Raw genomic sequence first — 18,639 nt, 5'->3', positions numbered from 1 at the left:
CACTCCTCATTCACTGTTTTGCCCTATTGGAATGTATCCCTGAACTCAGATATTGCGTCCTGCTTACCTGGATGAAGGATAAAAAGGTGTGTGTAGAAAGTAGCCTACTGTACAAAGGTCAAATGTACATTTGCTGCTCCACCAACTTTTCCTATGGCCCCACCCCAAAATGGCATGAAACTCTCAGTATCAGACTACCTTCTGACCAGAATATGATCTGGGGGCTGTTAGCAGAGGTGAGCCTTGCTAGTGTATTGCCTAATTTTCATGAATTTGGGAGACAGCAATGCATTCTTACTACTTGTCCAGAAAGCAGGCAGGAGGGGATAAGCAGAGATATGGAATGAGCAGGAGGGGCTGTCTCTGCTTTGTAAGCAGTGGAGAATGCCAAGGAAGGAAGAGAGAGTTACAGGAAAGTGGAAGGTTGTGTGGGAAGACAAGTAGCTGCAAAAGCACAACAGAAGGAAAATTCCAGGAGCAATTCATTGATTTGTCAGAAGGCACAATAGATAGTCCTTAACCCTGCCCTGGGATGAACTGGGGCTCCATGGTCAAAGAGCCCCATCTTCTGATGAAAGGTATGATCACACTGGGGTTCTGGTCTAGTGGAGAACCCCCTGTGACTTTCAGTGAGAAACTCCAATTCAGATTAAGTAATGGGCGAGCAGCAAATACACTGGATCGCCCAGTCATCAATACATCCGCTCCTACATCTAAATCATATTGTCCGTTCTCTTCTCCCTTGTAGTAAAATCTCCACCCCAAAATCCTTTTTATTAAAGAGAACTTATTAGAAGGTAGCAGCTTAGAAATGTGGGTTTTATTTGGCTGGTCATAAACCTGAGCAGATCCCTGCTACTCTCCCCCCCCCCCCCAGGGTTGAAAACTGGTTTCTTGCATTAAGTTCCCTTTCAGTTGTTCCTTTCTACCAAGATAATGAACCACTAAAATTCTAGTTCACATTTGTGTTGTGTGTCCTAGATTTAGCTGTATATAAGCTAGGTTTTGTTGCGAAGATTTATGAGTTCAATTTCAGGTGCTTTTGTAATTTAGTCGTAAGTCATTATTTTTTGAACATGTATTTTTACCCAAGTCTAGGCAGTTTAAAACACAAGCTAAAAGTTATTTATTGTAGAGTATGTGGAAACTATACATGTATATATACTTAGAAATGTATGTGTACAAGTACAGAACACATGTGTACACATATTTCTATGTAAATAAAGAGAGTTTGTTAAATCTGTCATTTGTTAGGTCAGATTTCCTTTTGAAATTTATTTTTCTCAATGCAACAGCGAAATGCCATGTTTTATGATGACGCTTTATCAAAATTCATCAGGGCTCCTACTTACACCCACCTACCTGGAATAATGCCCCATTAAACTCAATAAGGCTTATTTCAATTAGACACGTCCAGCATTTACTGGCACAGTGCAATACTACTCTAAATTAAATCCTATTAAGTTAAATGGGACTTAAAGGTAAAGGGAACCCTGACCATTAGGTCCAGGTGCGGACGACTCTGGGGTTGTGGCGCTCATCTCGCTCTATAGGCCGAGGGAGCCGGCGTACAGATCATAAATGCACCACTGGTCCAGCAACAGTAACTTGGAGGGCCACAGATCAGCCACTCCTGGTCCAAACTGACCTTAGTCTGACTTGGCAAGGTCATTCCTGATTCTTTCGGCACTGTAATGTTTTCCAAACTTCCTCGTGAATACCTTTCCTTTTATGTCAGAATAAAAACATTGCCATATCTCCATTCTGAACCAGGTAGGCAGCACCAGAAGCTCCAAATCAATTTATGGTTGTGTCCTCAATTCAAGTCTCCTCATTTGTCCTTGTGGCTTTTACTCCCAATTTGATAACCTTAGATGCAAATCCAATTTATACTGCACACACATTCTCTCGCTTCGTTCCTAGCCACAAGACAGCACTTGTTCTTTCATCATAAGTAAAGGCAATTAAGCTTTGGTTACCTTATCTTAGCAATTCCACATAAGTCGGTGATCTCCCTGAAAGGTGATATGTTGTAATTGGTTTCAGATTGGAAATCAGGTATTTAGAACAGAAGAGATGGGGAGGGGGCGCTATTTGTAGTTCCTCTGAGATTTTATTTTAAGCAGGAAGTGTGGAGGAAGAGAAACATGTAAAGAAATTAACCAACAGCATGCTAAAATGGGCACTATTTAGCACAAAAATTGGTAGCCTGTGGCCTTCCTGATAATGTTGGACTACAATTCCCATCATACCTATTCAGTGGCCATGCTGGCTGGGGCTGTCCAACAACATTTAGCGAGTGACAGAACCCCCATCCTTGGTTTAGTTGCTTAGTGAGCACTCAGGGAAAACACTCTTCGAGACGATGTTTGCTATAGTTGCCAGCGATTGTGATCCGCAGAACCAGAGTATGTTTGAGTGTTTGCACAGCAAGCACTTTCTTTATCGTTTTCACTGCTGTATTTAAAACTTTCACAGCCACCTTAAGGGAAAGCACATTTATGCATTTCATTTCTTCCTCCAGAAGATTCTCAGACTTGGGTTTTGACTGGTCTTGGAAGAAAAGATGCTTCAAAGTTCATGGCCAGCTAAGAATACCGTATGTCGTAACATAAGACAAGTCCTGCTGGGGCACAGGGGAATCCCCACTTACAAAGAGGTTCTGTTCCGGGCCACTGTGCACACCACCAAGACACACAGGTGGGGATTTCCCCATTCTGCCTTTGCCCCCACCCTGCCCCTTTTTGACATCGGACTAGAGGCTTATCTAGTTCAGCAGTTCCCTGACACAAGGTGCTGAACTGAGGGGGCCCAAAACTGTGAAGATTCATAACAAGACATCCATTTTGGGGTGTCAAATTTTGACCTCGCAAAGGGCTCCATATTACAGAAGATTGCCAAAGTCCTCCCTTGCTCACAGCATCCATATGGGAAGCACACAAGCAGTAACTCTACCACTCATGATCTCCATACTGCCTCTTGATACTGGAGGCAATATCCTGATAGCAATTGATAGCATTGTCCTCCCTGAATTTGTCTAATCCTCAAATTCTCCAAGTTGGTGGCCAACATCTCATGAGCATACCCTGCATGAAGTACTTCCTTCTGTCTGTCCTGAACCTTCCAGCATTCAGCTTCATTGGAAGACTCCTGATTGTGAAAGGAGGAGGACAAACATAGAATTACAGAATCATAGAATTGTAAGGTTGGAAGGGTCCCGAGGGTCATTAGTCCAACCCCCTGCAATGCAGGAATCTCAACTAAAGCATCCATGAAGGATGGCTATCCAGCATCTGCTTAAAAATCTCCAAAGATGGAGAGAGCAAAACCTCCCAAGGGAGCCCATTCCACTGTTCAACTAAAGCTCTTCCTGGTGGTTTAACTCTCTTTTCTTACAACTTGAATTCATTAGTTTGGGTCCTAGCCTCTAGAGCAGGAGAAAATAAGCTTCCACCACCCTCTATGCACCAACGCAGAATTTTCAATGCATTTTGTGTATGCATTTTTTCCCCATTGAACCTCACACCCAAAAGCAGCATTGGCATGTTTTTAGTAAGAACAATCTGAATGGTTTAACAGTCAATCCCTTTTCTCAGGGAACTCTGAGAATTGTAGGTCTGTTAGGGGAATAGGGGTCTCCTAATGATTCTCAGCAGCCTTAATGAACTACGATTCTCATAAATCCTGGGGGGGGGGGGAGTAACGACTTTTTAAAGTGCTATGGTACTGATTTAACTGCATAATGCAGATGGAAGCCTCTATTTTTTTTATTTTTAAAGTCGCCCCTGATGCGGTTCCACTCTGCTTTAAAAAGGAGCATATTAAGACACAGTGAAGAACCTCATATAGATAGCTGAGACTATTCATTGCCAGAGAATTACCGTGAAATGTGGTAGCTAGAGAAATGGCATCAGCAAAACATTGAAAACTGTCAGGAAACATGCAAGCCAATAACTCTGTGGAAGAAAATGGCGACCAAAGCAAACTAATACTAACTTGATATTTTAAATTATGGTTAAAACACTTGATATTTAACCAACACTCATCACACCCTGTTGCTAAATTTTGATTAACATTTATAGTTGGAAGACATAACTCAGAATCTTTTTTCACTTGGCTTTCTGTTCCCTCTTGCATTAGGTTTAACACCAATCGCATTTAAATTTTATGACTTGGATTTGCATAGTTATCATTTACCAATGTACTATCTTTAATTACATAACACAGATCCTCTGCACTGCATTATTAGCAAAAGTGGTTTAATTAAACAGCCCTTGGAATATTATTCTATCATTAATTCCGCCTGCTTTCGCCTCTGGATATTCAGATTCCTTTCTCATAGTCTGAGGCTTTCTTTCCCCTGGTGGGGTGGCAGAATTCTGAAGTTGGAGTTTTAACAGTGGGGGGGGAGACCATTATGAGTGTTGAAATTGCCCTCACAGCAGCTGGTACTCAGGTCCCTCCTCCCTTTTACTTGTATTATTACCCTTCAGCTGATTTGCTTTAATTTTTAGGATCATTGAATCTTTGGGATCAGGGCTTCAGAGGTTTGCCTCCCATGAGGCAGGATGAAACCCAAACTCATCATGAGATGTGCTCACTCAACCTATTCAGAGCTTCCACTGTTGAACGTCTAACAATTGCTGGTAGTATTCTGTAATCCCGTTTTCTCTTTCACCTAACCACAAGTACCATACTGTATCTATTCTTAGGGTCACTTCAAGCATTTCATTGTTCTTCATAAAAAGTAGTTCTAATAATTATCACAATTCTCCAAGTGATATAAAGCATCTCCACTTAAGAATGTCATAACCACAGAGAGTCACTTCCACTGATACTGGGCATAATGGACTGATTCAGACAGGACATTTTCACATACTAAAAAAATCCTTCTTAGCCTGGGATGGACCTAAAGTAGCTTGGTTTTGCCTGAAAGATGTTTGAACCATTTCTGTAAATGGTTTATTTTATTTTTCTTTATTTGTAACCCTAACCCCCCCCTTAAGGACACAGGATGCCTTGCAATGATATGATTGCGTACAACCTTTTAAACAGTTCAGATCATAACAATTATTTAAACGAACAAAGGTAAAAGTAAAGGTAAAGGACCCCTGGTCAGTTAAGTCCAGTCAAAGGTGACTATGGGGTTGCTGCGCTCATCTCGCTTTCAGGCCAAGGGAGCTGGCGTTTGTCCACAGACAGCTTTCTGGGTCACGTGGCCAGCATGACTAAATCGCTTCTGGCGCAACAGATCACCGTGACGGAAACCAGAGCACACAGAAACGCCATTTACCTTCCTGCCGCAGCAGTACCTATTTATCTACTTTCACTGGTGTGCTTTCAAACTGCTAGGTTGGCAGAAGCTGAGACAGAGCAACGGGAACTCACTCCGTCACAGGGATTCGAACCTGACCTTACAATAAGCAAGCCCAAGAGGCTGTGGTTTAGACCACAGCACTGGTTCTATTGTCAACTTAATGGCTTGAGTTTTAAAAAGAAGTCTTCAAATGTCATTTCAATGACTCAGCTGTGGGGGCAATCCACATGTTCCCTGAAAATGGGGTGCTGCCACAGAAAATGCTCTTCACCTTTGCCAAGGATGGGACCGCGATTCCCTGGAGCCCACAGTGGCTTCTTTCAAGCTCTCCTTGATCTCATCAATCAAAGTAGGACATACTATTTAAACACAGCTCTCATTGTCTTTGTAACAGGGTTATGTGTGACTAATGCTTGCCCATTTCATTTTTTAAAGTTCTTGTTTGTTACCATAATCTCCGCCATCTTGCTTTGGCAACTTCTGTGGGAGGTTCTTCTTGGGAATACTTATCCCTGCCCATTGGAGGCCATGTGCTGGGCTTCTTTAGAATAGGTGGAGAAATGCACACATCACTGTGTAGGTTAATACAGTACTTGCTTTGGCACAACTTCATCGAATGGCTCTACAAACAAATCAGGAGAAATGCTCAACAAACAGGTCATCTGGAAGCGCCCCGATTATGGGCTGTATTGAAATAGCACCAAGTGTTTGAAATACAGTTTGAGAGAGTTCCTTCTTGCCACAGATACCTAATCCGGCAGTGGTAGTTTGGCTAGGACTAGGTCTTCCTTCTGAACGGAGAAAAAACTCTCACTAGATTTAGGGCTCCTTTGGGATATTAAATGACCTGTTGGTAAGCTTCATGCTCCATTAATTTTCATATACTTGTTAATTGTTGGACTGCTAGTGCTGCAACAGTTTTAATTGTCTATTGCGGCTGTTGTATTTGTGTATTTAGACCGTTAGGTGTTGTAAACTGCTTTGAGCACAAATCTGTGGAAAATGGGGTATACAAATGATCTGACTATCTTTGGAAAAAATGCCACCAAATGCTGAAATCTGAAAGTACTGAGCATTATTGCAAAATGTGCCTCCTCTTCACTTTCAGCCCAGCCCTCAGTTCGTCCCAGAAGAAAAATACCTTGTGCTTCTGTACAGCACAACTAATTACAATATGAGCTCCTTCTCCAAGCCCTTAATGTCTACATAAAACATCAGGCCATAATGAAGATAATTGAAAGTATGACTTTCATCAATATTTAATTAGCATTTGGCGCTAACTCATTATTTCGGGACAAATTTGACACCTCGCTGTGCCGCCTCACACATATTTCATTCCACACGGCTCTTTTTATTGGTGGGGCAGAAGCAAACCTAGACATGCACGCCCCTTCCCTGAGGCTTAGAGCACACACTATATGAACTAGGGAAAAGATGATTGACATTTTAATCTGCTGCAGAATATGAAAGCACAATGTACGGAGCACCGGAAAAATACATTCCGTTTCACGACAGAAGGAACACACTAAATGAAAGAAATATCCTTCCAACACACATTTGCACCTTTGTGATTATCATGCTTGATTAGCTATTCAAACTACTGATTATTTATACAGCTTTGGATAACTTAGCAAATTGTGAGATAAATACACTTGATAGGCACTGCAATCAATAAAAGGGACCATGTTCCCAGCCGAATTCAGCTTTAATGATGGCTGCTGGAAGAGCAGCAAAATTTTCCATGGTAGAAAAGGCATTACACCAAGTGGGATGGGAGAATATTGTTTGAATGGAGTTCATAAAAGCAATGGGGGGCAGAGAGAGAGGCGGGCTTAGACATATACTAGGGGTATGCAATGACCAAAATATTAATCTTGTGTCCATTGGAAGCAGAGCAATCGGTTTTAGAGCCGCTCTGTTATCCCAATTAGATTGACATTCAGGTCCAGATATGATCTGTGTTAAATCTGAAGTTCTGCTCGTACCCATTGTTAATAATGTGAAGTCTAAAAATGGCTAACTTTTTTTCACACGTGGATGAAATTTTCAGGCAAAGGAACTCTTCAAGTGGATTAAGCCCACTAATTTTCAGGCTAATTTTTCCAATAAGAAATCCCTAACTTTTATTTTCTGTCAGAATTGGATGCAAGTTGCTAGCTGGTTGCCTCTTCTGAGGGGGCAAAGTGTGACAATTTTCCAAAAGACAGGTACAACCGGTCTCTTGCAACAACATACTTTACTGCTTGAGGATTGGAAAATAAAAATCACAATACCTCTTTTTAGGGGCAATCAGTTTGAAAAATAGGAACATGAGTGAGATGCCCCTGGGTACCGTCCCTATTAAAAAAAGTTAACTTACAAAAAATGTTTTTTCTCACCACCACCCTCCACCTTCCTGGAAGTACCCTCTGTGGGGTAGGGGAAGAGGGTAATGTTTTTAAATTGTGTATTAGGACAAAGAATAGATTGGGAAAGAAGCAGGCCATCCCAAGAGTCTACAAATAGCTATAGACCAGGCACCCCCAAACTCGGCCCTCCAGCTGTTTTGGGACTACAACTCCCATCATCCCTAGCTAACAGGACCAGTGGTCAGGGATGATGGGAACTGTAGTCCCAAAACAGCTGGAGGGCCGAGTTTGGGGGTGCCTGCTATAGCTCAACTTTGGGATGCAAAATTATGTGTGTGCGTACATGCAACCTTCCACAGCATGATCCCTCCCCCTACAAAATAAAAATGCATGTCCATCAACCTGCAGTCTGTAAACCATGGACCTCGCTCCATAGAAAAGGTGGTCACTGTATATCCCAATGAAACCAATGAGATAACTTGGTCATTATTTAGTGCATTATTAGTCCATTGTTTCAATAGGACTTAAGATCAATAAACTTTCTATACTGAACACAGCTGGAGCATTTTTGTGCAAAAAGGACTTTCTACTTGATCTTTCCTCCTTGTTAAACTTCCACCCCATTTCCTAATGCCTAGTCCAGTGAAAATTGTACTGTACCAAATTTTACATTCTCACAGCAAAACTCCAATTGCAAAAAGTGGGGGGAGGGATGGGGGGGGGAGAGTGCTGATTTTTTAGAATTACTGTGCAAAAGTGATTTCATGCTCTATTTACAGTTCACAAGTGTTCAGTGGAGTGTTCCATTTGCATTCTCCCCAACACACATCACAAATAAATTTGATTATTGCTCTGTTTAGAAGCATGAAGTCAGGTAGCATTAGCAAAATTGCTCACATTGGCTCTCATAATTGCTCCCTTTGTCAGGTAATGGCAAAGTCTGTCCAAATACAGTTGATAGCACTCCTATTGTTGGCATGGATTCCTGAATCAAAGGCTACTTCGGGCAGATGGAAGTTATTACTTTCCCTGTCCACTCACAAGCAATATCTTTTTTTCTTTTTTCTTTTGGTCTTCCAGTTCCATATAAAAAAGAAAATGTAATAAATCTATATTAAATAGGATGGGTGATAAACGCAGTGCAAGAGTATAAAGCTCTCTCCAATATTTGTCTAGAATAAGTTTTTATTTTTAAAATTAGCTGTCTATCCATCTTCAAGCCAACAGCTGGCGTGAGAAGTTTTTTCTCCGTTCAAAAGACCTAGCCAAACTACTACTCGCTGATTAGATATCTGTGGCAAGAAGGAACTCTCTCAAACTGTGTTTAAAACACTTGAGAATATTTCAATACAGCCCAGAGTGAAAAGGCGTCAAGGCTGCAATGAAGAGAACCTGAAGCCCTCCAGATGTTGGATTTTCAATTCCCACCAACCTCAGCCACCTTAGCCAATGCTCAAGGTTGAAAGGAGTTCATCTCTCTAAGCCCTTCTAGGCTGGGGCATGTTTTGCGTGATATAGTCACATGTTAATTCACCCTATACCGTGACTATCACCATGCGATTGACTTTTCACATCCTGCAGCTGCACATCTAGAATGATGACATACACACACAAGTAAATAGCTATTCACAGCGATGTGGAGTAAATTGCTTTGTGAAAACCACAAACAAGGGATGCAGATTTAAAGCCTACTATATGTGGGAAGTGTGGGTGAAGCTTGTGTCACTGTTATTTTGTTTTATTATGAATGAGGCTGTTTTGAGGGGAGTTTATTGTACTTGATTTTTATCCGCAACGCTTTAAAATTTAAGATAATATTTTTTGTTTTACTGTTAACTGTGCTGCTTTAAATATGTCTTTTATATTTGACCTTTGTATGCAACATTTATTTTGTAAAGCTTTATTTGATGCTTTAAATTAGGTTGTGAACTGCTTGCGAGTTTTTAAATGAATGAATGAATGAATAAATAAATAAATAAATATAGGAATTATTTAAATAATTAAATAAGCATTATGTATATACTGGCAAAACATTACCATCGTGATAAGTCTCAGACTTTTATTGTTGAAACTGGTGGGACCAGGTAGCAATATGTACCATAAATGTCCAAGGAAAATAAATAAATAATCAGCCAATCAATTAATCAATCAATCCAAATAACACCCCTTAATAGTGACAACAACACAACTCTGTAATTGACAATCTGCTGCCTTTTAATCATACCTCTAAAATTGCTTGAACATCACAGCCTGGCTTGAGGAAGTTTGGCTCTGCTTCTTGTCAAGAAACATTGCTCCTTTTAGGGATCCTACCAATTCTGCTACAGGCGGTGACCATTTCATGCATGTTCAATTTATGTGTGACTGCCAACATATGCGTCCTTTTGGACCTGGAGGAATGGGGGCAAGGCAGGCTTATGCGCGTTCCCCAGATGTGCGTAGGGGCCATGAACAGAAACCCTGCAAAAATGGTAACTGCCTGTACTCTATAGGATTACAGCTGTGGGGTGGAAAGTTTAGGTTTCTACCATACTTCTTTGCCCAACAAATAGTGCAAGTTACTTTTGCCATCGGATTCAGAGGAGGACACACCATTAAGGTGGAAACGGACATGGCTTTGAAACCTACAGGCTGGACCCACATGCTTGATATGCAGAATTCTTGGTGATTACACCTGGGAATCCTAAAAGTACTGGGTTGGATAGTAGGATCTGGGTGCTGGGTTTTTGGATTTGTAAGTTGGCTAAATTGAAAAATACATATGGTAAAATACTGTAAAAGAATTCCCTGGATGCCTAGATCCAGGTATGGGGCAAGCAAATACAGACACAGACACACACACCACACACTTATGTGCATTCTATTTGTGCGCAAGTACATTTATGCATGGTGCCGAGAAACAAACAAATAGAATCATACCAGGAAATGGTGGAAGAGAGCTGGAGAGCCCTTGTGGCTTGTGAGGAAACCCTCTCTGGGGCTGAAGAGGATGTCAGTGTGGGCAGAGGAAGTCTCGAATAAATCTGAGCTGCATTGGGACTTTGTTTAGACTGCTCAGCTTCCCCGCCTAACAGCTGACATACTGGGTAGCACAGCAGCAGGTGCTTTCTGTTAGCTTCTAGATGGTCCCAGAGCTTCATCTCTAGATATTTTGGTCTGGATTGGAGAGCGGGAGCGAGCTGGGAAGCAGGGGGAAATAGGCATTTAGAGGTTTTTTACACAATTTTACTTATGTGTGCAGGGACCGGAAAGTAACCCCGCATAAGTGGGGGGATGTCTGTATAGAGAAATGGAGACTGTTGTCTAGCTCACTTAACAGGATCAAGTTAAAGTATGCTAATTAATATTCTGTGCTTCAGGAGGGGGAAAAGGTTGTACTTTAAAATCTGGGGGGGGGCTCATCCATGTAGTGTGCATTTATGACGTTTCTTTACCTCTGCAGAAATTCTGACTTGCCCTCAAAACAAATCTGCATGTTTTAGACATGCTCAAGCTTGAATATGCAAATGGAAAAGAATGTATTAATTATCATTAGACATTCCTTCACAAAAGACTAGAACTAATTGGAGAAATAATTTGGGGAAATTGAGCTACATGACAGAAAACATTAAGATTCATCAAGTTTCAATTCTCTAATTCTGTCAGCTTGTCAAAAGTAGGAGTCTGCTATTAATATCTAAATGACTGGAGAGCATTTTTTCGCTCCACACCCACTTCCCACCTCACCCTCCAACAAATAGTAAAGTTTACAGCCTCTTAAAATGTTTGCTTTCAAATTAACCAGACCTGACCAGAGTGGTTCCCTCCCCCCGCCTCCCGGTTGAATGTTATTGGCAAAGAACTATGGCTATAAATCCAGAGTTGTATAAAAATACATTTTCAAAAACTCACCTTCTAAACAATATGGCCTCCTAAACAATATGGGATGAAGTGCTGCTGGGAAGCCGGGGGGGGGGGCAGACTCAGTCCCAAACTGGGCATCAATCTTTGCAGTACCTCACAAGCCAGCCTGCTTTAGAAAGGAAGCAGTTTTATTTTTCAAGCCATTATTTCACAACACTCCCTTCCCTCTTCAGTCCTTTGCCTACACTTTGGGTGAAGCCATCTACCCCAGGATGACCGTGGCTGAAAATGTTTGTGCTGAAATGCTGACTGGAAATCAAATTGCTAACCATCTGCTTCAAACCAATAGTTTGAAATGCAGATAGTTCTGTTATGAATACCTGTCTCTTAAACTATTGGTTCGGAGCAGATGCTTTTAATAACGAAGCAATTAAACAGCCAAGGCATCTCTTAAGCTGGAAGTCAGCAATCAAAGTACTTGTGTGGTGAAAATACCTAGAAATCCTGCAGAGTATGATATGAACAATACTTATAAATCATCACTCAACGTTTTGCATTTTTGTGAAACTAAAACAAGAATACTGGAAAAGGAAAGTCTTAGTAATGCAAGGACTAATATCCAGAGTTGCACAGAACAGAATTCCAGTAACTCTTGCAAATACCTTGTTCCCCTTCCCCAAAAGAAAAATCTGCTTCAGTGGGTTGGGGGTCTAGCATATATCACTTCCCTGTCTGCCTGAGGAGGCACCCAGTTCATGGGAGCTTCTGCTGGATTCAAGACCTTTCTGCTAGCAGAAAGAGTCCATCTATTTGTAGGATAACAGGTCTAGCTCCAACTCATTGCCAACAAGTGTAAAAATGATCAAAGTTAACAAATGTAATTTCTGCCAAAGTATTTTAAAAGAGGCCAGGAAAAGAAGGCAAAACACGATTCTCTAGGGAGAGCACTCTGTAGCTCAGGTGCCAAAACAGAGAAAGCCCTGCTTTAGGCAGATGATAATTTTACAGATCAAAAGTAGGGATTTGAAATCAGGCCCCAAACTGGCAACCTATGCTGGTGGCTTGAAAACATATTAATATATTCTCACCATCTCATTTCATTCCATAGATGGACAGCAACATTTTGTACCACCTAAAGTTTCCAAGTCATCTTCAATGGGATGTGCTTTGGAGCTCATTACAGTAGTCCGATCTGGACGTCACGGATGACAAATAGCTGTTTTTATCTTCCAACATTTGCAAACTGGCAAATTAGTTAGTAAAAGGTATTCCAGACAGACCAGAGATATTGTTGTGTGCAGCACACATGCCACAACTCTACCCTCCCCAGCTGTAACCCAACACCCCAACACCACCCAAAAAATGGGATCTGAAATCAACCTTCTATTCGCTATGAAAGGCTTCTTCAAGTGAAAATTCAGTAGGAAGCGGTCAGTGTGCTAGCTCTCGGTGCAGATGTACACCGATGCCACTCCAAACTTTTGAATATGAATCTTTATGACACTTCCTACAATGTAGCAGTCTATAAGGAGCTCTAAAATCAGCATCAATATAATGTGTGTGTGTGTGTGAAGTTGTAAACCTGTGTATACAAAGTGATCTGTTTTCTATTCATTTCTGAATTAAAAAATTGTCAAGACGGTGAACAACATTGTGATCCTTGTTGAAGTTGCTATATGTCAAGGGAAACGTAGCAAAGTCAGTGTCTCAAAGACAACAAGGTACACAGAAGATTTCTGTATAAGTAACAACTTTATTGTAACTTGATGTCCTGAAATGCAAAAATATTTTCAGCAACAAGGTACAAAAAGTATTTCACTGTTAACATCAGGCGGATATAAAAGGCTGGATGGTTTGATGCAAGTGTTTAACATGATAGGTAATGTGAATAACTCCCAGCTAAGACCCAGGTTTAAAGTCCTTCCAATGTTTAGATTCTAAAACAGAACTAAAGAGAAACCTTCATTCTGACATATAAAAATCCAGAATTAACTAGATTACAGAGTATAATTAACGCAAACCACAGCAAACACTGACAAAAATGAGTGTCCATTTCAGGGGAAGTCCATTTGCTGCAAGCAGAAAGCAAGCAATTCAATGCACTTGTGTTGTAAAACAAACCAGTACCTAACAGTTTGTAGGAAGTGTTAAGAAAATTCAATCAACCCAGCCAATAAGAATTAAAACTTGGGACAAACATAAATTGGTTTAAGAAATCATATGTTATAGCCTAAAAACAAAGCATCTCCCACTGTTTAACCTAGCAATTTCTATAGGAACTTTACTTAGCACAATTACTTAGACTTGACTTTGAAGGAACAGCCTCTTCATAAGGGGACAAACAAAGATATTGTACTCTGTCTTACGCTTAGAAGGCAGATGTCATCAAAAACTCATTGAAATTCCATACTTAAATAATGAAACCATGCCAACAAAAACACACACACACAACCCCAACACAAATCGTCTTAAGCCTTTCTTCTATCAATAACCTCATTTTAGAATTCAGAGTTTACTGAGCACAGAGAAAATATACATCTGAAACATATTTTGCATCTGTAGCTTCTGAAGATAGACAAACTGTTGTACACATACCCACTCTATTCTGCATTCATGTATTCCTCATACATCAGTACTCCTATATACCTTTCCCAAGAATTTTCAAAAACAAGTTCATCCCATTATATTTCAAAAAGGCACTATGCATTCATACTTCAGCATGCAGTAAATGGACTGTCGAAATCTGGATGGGTTACTGAAGTTTCCTTCACTGAAGTACATTGTCACATACTTCAATTAAGTGAAACCTCAGCCACTTCTAACAGCAAATAGAGTCCTATTTTTCTGAAAAATAAATCTGTTAAAAACTCACACACCATTACACAAAACATGCAGGGTGCTCCCTTTGGGGGGGGGGGTTTGATGGTGATGGCCGGTGGGTATTGAAGGGACAGAGTTGGCAAGCCAAACATGGCACTTGGGTAACTGTGCTGAAAATCCCAATGAGTAGACTGTTCCTATTCTCACCAAATGTCAAGTATTCAGCCATAAAACGCATGTGCAAACAGACCTTTTCTCCTGCAGCACTAGGGGAAGGATCAAGACTATCACTGGGCAGAACCAAATCAACAGGGCCCTCCAGTGGAGAAAGGGGTGATTCCTACCAATTTTTCCCTGCTCCCTTAGCCCCATGCACCCCCCCAAGCTGCCCTAGGGGGTCAGGTGAACCTGCAGGACAGCTGGGAGATGGAGCGCTGAGGCTGAAGGAGGAAGGAAGTGAAAATGACCTTTCTCACCTTTTCCCACTGAGAACCTCTAACGGACTTTAGATCTCTTCTCTGGAAAGAAAAGTCTAGTTCCAATCAGGATTTTTTAATATGGAACAAGAGGAAATGTAATCAGGCTGCAGTGAGACAGAGAAAATTGTTCTTGCCAGCACTATTGGAAGAGTGACAACACTGCATGTGGTTCACTAAGGGGGGGGGATGTGGATTTGTTTAACCCATTTTGTGCATTTTTAATAGCAAATGCATTGAACAATATACACACAGCTCCTGCTTTCAGAACACAATGCATTTCCAGGAAATCATTTGTTAGGCAAGTGTTCACATAACAAGCTGATGGTTTCCAATGTTTCCTATGGGAACATTTCTAATCCATGATTTGTCTGATCTCCCTGCCTGGTTTCTGCCTGAAATGGCTGCTGCAGACTAGCAAGCCACAAACAAGGAAGGAAGAGGGTAAACTCTGGCTGTTCAGATATCTGAATCAGCCATTTGGGTAGTGAGGTTTGGGTGTAATTCTTTGTGTACAGATAACTGAAATTCCAGATAAAGATTATTCCATAGTGGGACCTGCGTTTATATCAGTTATCATGATTGGCTGCTAAGTGTACCATGTGACATACATTTTGTTAATTTGACAAGTGGACTTTTCATAGAGATGTATCCTACAGCATTATTATTTTTTTGGTACAAAGTGTGCTATTATGCTTTTTAAAAACTTGTAAACAAAATGCTTAAGATCTTCCATCTGATTGCTCTATCTAGCAGTTTCTGAATAAGCTGAAATGGACAATTACGGTATTAAATAGTCAAGTCACGCTGTATATTATAGCTGCAACTTTCACGTTGCGAGGCTGTTCATTATGATAATTTCTTACACTGCAGCAGAAGTTTCTCTGTGATGGAAGGACACAGCTTACCTGATAAAACACCTACAAAACCTTAGTTTGGATTAGGAGAAACTGCCAATAAATGTTATAAGCTATGATGCATCTCTGTATCAGTTTGGTTCACTGAATAATATTGGGGCCCACTGAAACCACCAGGAGTGCAATTAAAATGGCCTTTAATTGTGCCTGAAGGATGATAATTTAAATACTGCATTCAAGTCACCTTAAAGAGTGAGTTTAGCCAGAAAGTGGGTATGTTTCACATTTTAGCACTGTGCTGGCTTGGGAGCACTCTGTTTGCCCCCAACTGTTCTTTAATAAATGTTTACTCAAATTAATAAACATGCTCGAGAACTTTAAACATGTCAATGCTCCTCACTGAAAACAGAAAGGAGGCACATTTTGAGAAGGTAAACAAACCTTAATAGAGTAAGCATGTGAATCAAACGGGTCAATTAAAATATTTAGCTAAAAATTCAGAGCAATTCCCTTTTCCTATGTTAAATACAACTTTTACCACGCAACAGATCTAGCACATCACCAGGTTTAAAGTAAAATTCATTGTCAATCAGTCAAGAAGCGTTTACAAATGTGCACTGCTGCAGACAAATCCTCCCAACTGTAAACAAAGCTAGCAAAAACACTGGAAGTGGTGGCATTAAAGCGAAGGTTTGTATAGAAAAACTGGCCCTTTACAAGCAGTTTACAGGTTGTTATATCCTTTTCACATTATGCAGAATTTCAATACCATCCACAATGCTAGTACAATAGCAAATGCTAAAAACAGCAAGTCAGTGCTTATAAATACTGACATTTCAGACTCCTATTCTTCCTGTTAAGTGTGTGTCTGTGCAACTTCCACTAGTGTGAACAGGCTTGTGCATACACACACTAAAGGAACATAGCTAAGCCTGCCCAGAGTGTGAAAATAGAATGGATTCTAACATGAACACTTGAGATAGTCACTTTGAATCAACATCTCTAAAGTCATGCTTTCCTTGTTTGCAGTAACAAAACTAAATCCCATGTGGCTGTGGGCATCTTAATGTATTTCAAAAGTTAGGCCACAATTGCTGTACCATATTTATCAAAACCAAAATATATATGTACCACACAACATACAAAAGTTACACATTAAAAGTGCATACTGAGAATCCATAATTTGGCCCATTTCTGAAATTTACATTTGGTCATTCTTATGCATCCTTGACCTTCCATGTATCCCATGTGAGAAATAACCACTTCTTCCCCAGCATATATCACTTGTTCTCTCTCCATACTAGCTTTCGCTCTGGTTCAGTACAATGTAAATGTAAAATAGCAATGAACACAGGCCAAAAAGGGTTACTGTGTGTTTCTTTTAACATCTGATGGAGACACTCACGGAGTAAGCATTTAGAAATTCTAGCAAAATACATTTCTGGGCCAGGACATTGCATATTTCTCTCACTCACCTGAACCAATGAAAAATAAATTATATTCAGAGTAATATATTGCCACAGCATGCCTGACAGCACCCTCTGAAGGTAGACAGATGCACCCTAAATACAGTACTTTGACTGGAGTGCTTGCTGCCCCTCAACTCAAGCGCTTTTAATAAGAGGCTAGTTGAAACCTTCCAGTTACCACAAGACCAAATTATACTCTTCATTATGGGTTTTTGTTTTTGTTTTTTTAAAAGGAAGATCCCTTTCAATAACGGTCTTCATTTATCAGCATTACTGCATTATGGAGCTAGTGCAATCCTACATAGCCGAGTCAAAAAGACGAGGCACAATTTAAAAAAGAAAAGAAAAACCACAAATGAACTCGAGTAACTGACGTTAAGGCCTTTCAGTGAACTGGAGAGTTATCAGTCTAAATTAAAGCTGATTATTAAACCATATATTATTATCCACTCTTAAAAGCTTTCTGTTCTGTGGACAGGGGGTAGCAAATTCTGGCAGATGGTCTGTGGAAACCCCTCTGGACAGGGATGAGGAGTCTTTTACTCTCTATAGTTCATGGAAGATTTCATGACTGTTTTAGTCGTTTGCGTGGAATGCCAAACTGTGGACACTGTGCAGATGCTAACGCTCGAAAGGCCTCAGCTACTAAGTGGGGGTGGGAGTGGATCATTGACTTCCAGCCGGCTGTTTCCATGATGTCCGTGGCTTGGCTGTCAATAAAAGAATTACAAGAATCAGGTTCAGGAGACAATGCAATCCTATGTATGTCCACTTGGAAGTTACACAGTAAGTTCAGTGGGACATGCTCCCAGGTAAATCAGCTTGCTGGTATATCTAAGCCATGGATTAGAAGAGTGCCTGCGATCCTGAGCATACTTTTCTGAAAGCAAGCCCCATTAACTCAATGAGAGTTGCTTCCAAGTAAGCATGCATAGCATTGTACTATCCAGGATCATTTTTTTCAGCTGTTTTAGAAATTGTGCACTTGGCTGCAAAGGACAATCTAGCTCTTGGAGAATCTGCAGCAAACTTGTTTTTCAATTTGAAGCCAATTTTTTATTATTTGTACCCCACCCGTCCCGCTAGGTCGCTCCAGCCACCCTGCTACCAAAGCAGAATTTAAAAACTTGCAGTAAGTCCAACATTGGCTTCTCTGTATCACATGATTAAGTTTGACCATGACTACAAAAGCTGTTTTTCAGATCTTCGAGTCCTGGATCAACATGGGAAGCTTGTTTAAGGTTTCAGCAAAGGCCCTATTCTGTTCCAGATGGACATTACAAGAATATCTTCTGTGACTTAAGACGCTGCACTTGTGGTATGAGAACAGTGGAAGGTATTCTCTGTCAATTTCAGTGCCCTATGTACAAGGAAAGAATTGCTGGCCCGGATTCAACTAACTCAAGTGTACTAGCAGAAGCAAGGGGAAGGGCTCCCATTATTGAAACATGGTGCCCCCACTCCCCCAAATTTGCTCTAGGGAATGAGGAAAACCCCCAGAAGAGTACA

General features: G+C 40.7%; 1 protein-coding gene across 3 annotated transcripts in view; it reads right to left on the bottom strand.

Annotated features, from left to right (window-relative positions):
* Positions 1 to 13,378: 13,378 nt before the first annotated feature.
* The window catches only part of SPOPL (speckle type BTB/POZ protein like), a 34,428-nt gene continuing 29,167 nt past the window's right edge, over positions 13,379 to 18,639 (bottom strand). For all 3 annotated transcript variants that reach the window (XM_035130727.2, XM_035130738.2, XM_035130757.2), the window contains one exon: positions 13,379 to 17,840. In XM_035130727.2, coding sequence (XP_034986618.1) covers positions 17,696 to 17,840 — 145 coding nt within the window. In that variant the 3' untranslated portion in view covers positions 13,379 to 17,695. The remainder of the gene's footprint in view (positions 17,841 to 18,639) is intronic.

Source organism: Zootoca vivipara, chromosome 1 (assembly GCF_963506605.1).
Source record: "Zootoca vivipara chromosome 1, rZooViv1.1, whole genome shotgun sequence".
In the NCBI taxonomy this organism is placed as follows: Eukaryota; Metazoa; Chordata; class Lepidosauria; order Squamata; family Lacertidae; genus Zootoca; species Zootoca vivipara.
Note: the sequence above shows the minus strand (reverse complement) of the source record. Positions and strands in the feature narration are given on the sequence as shown.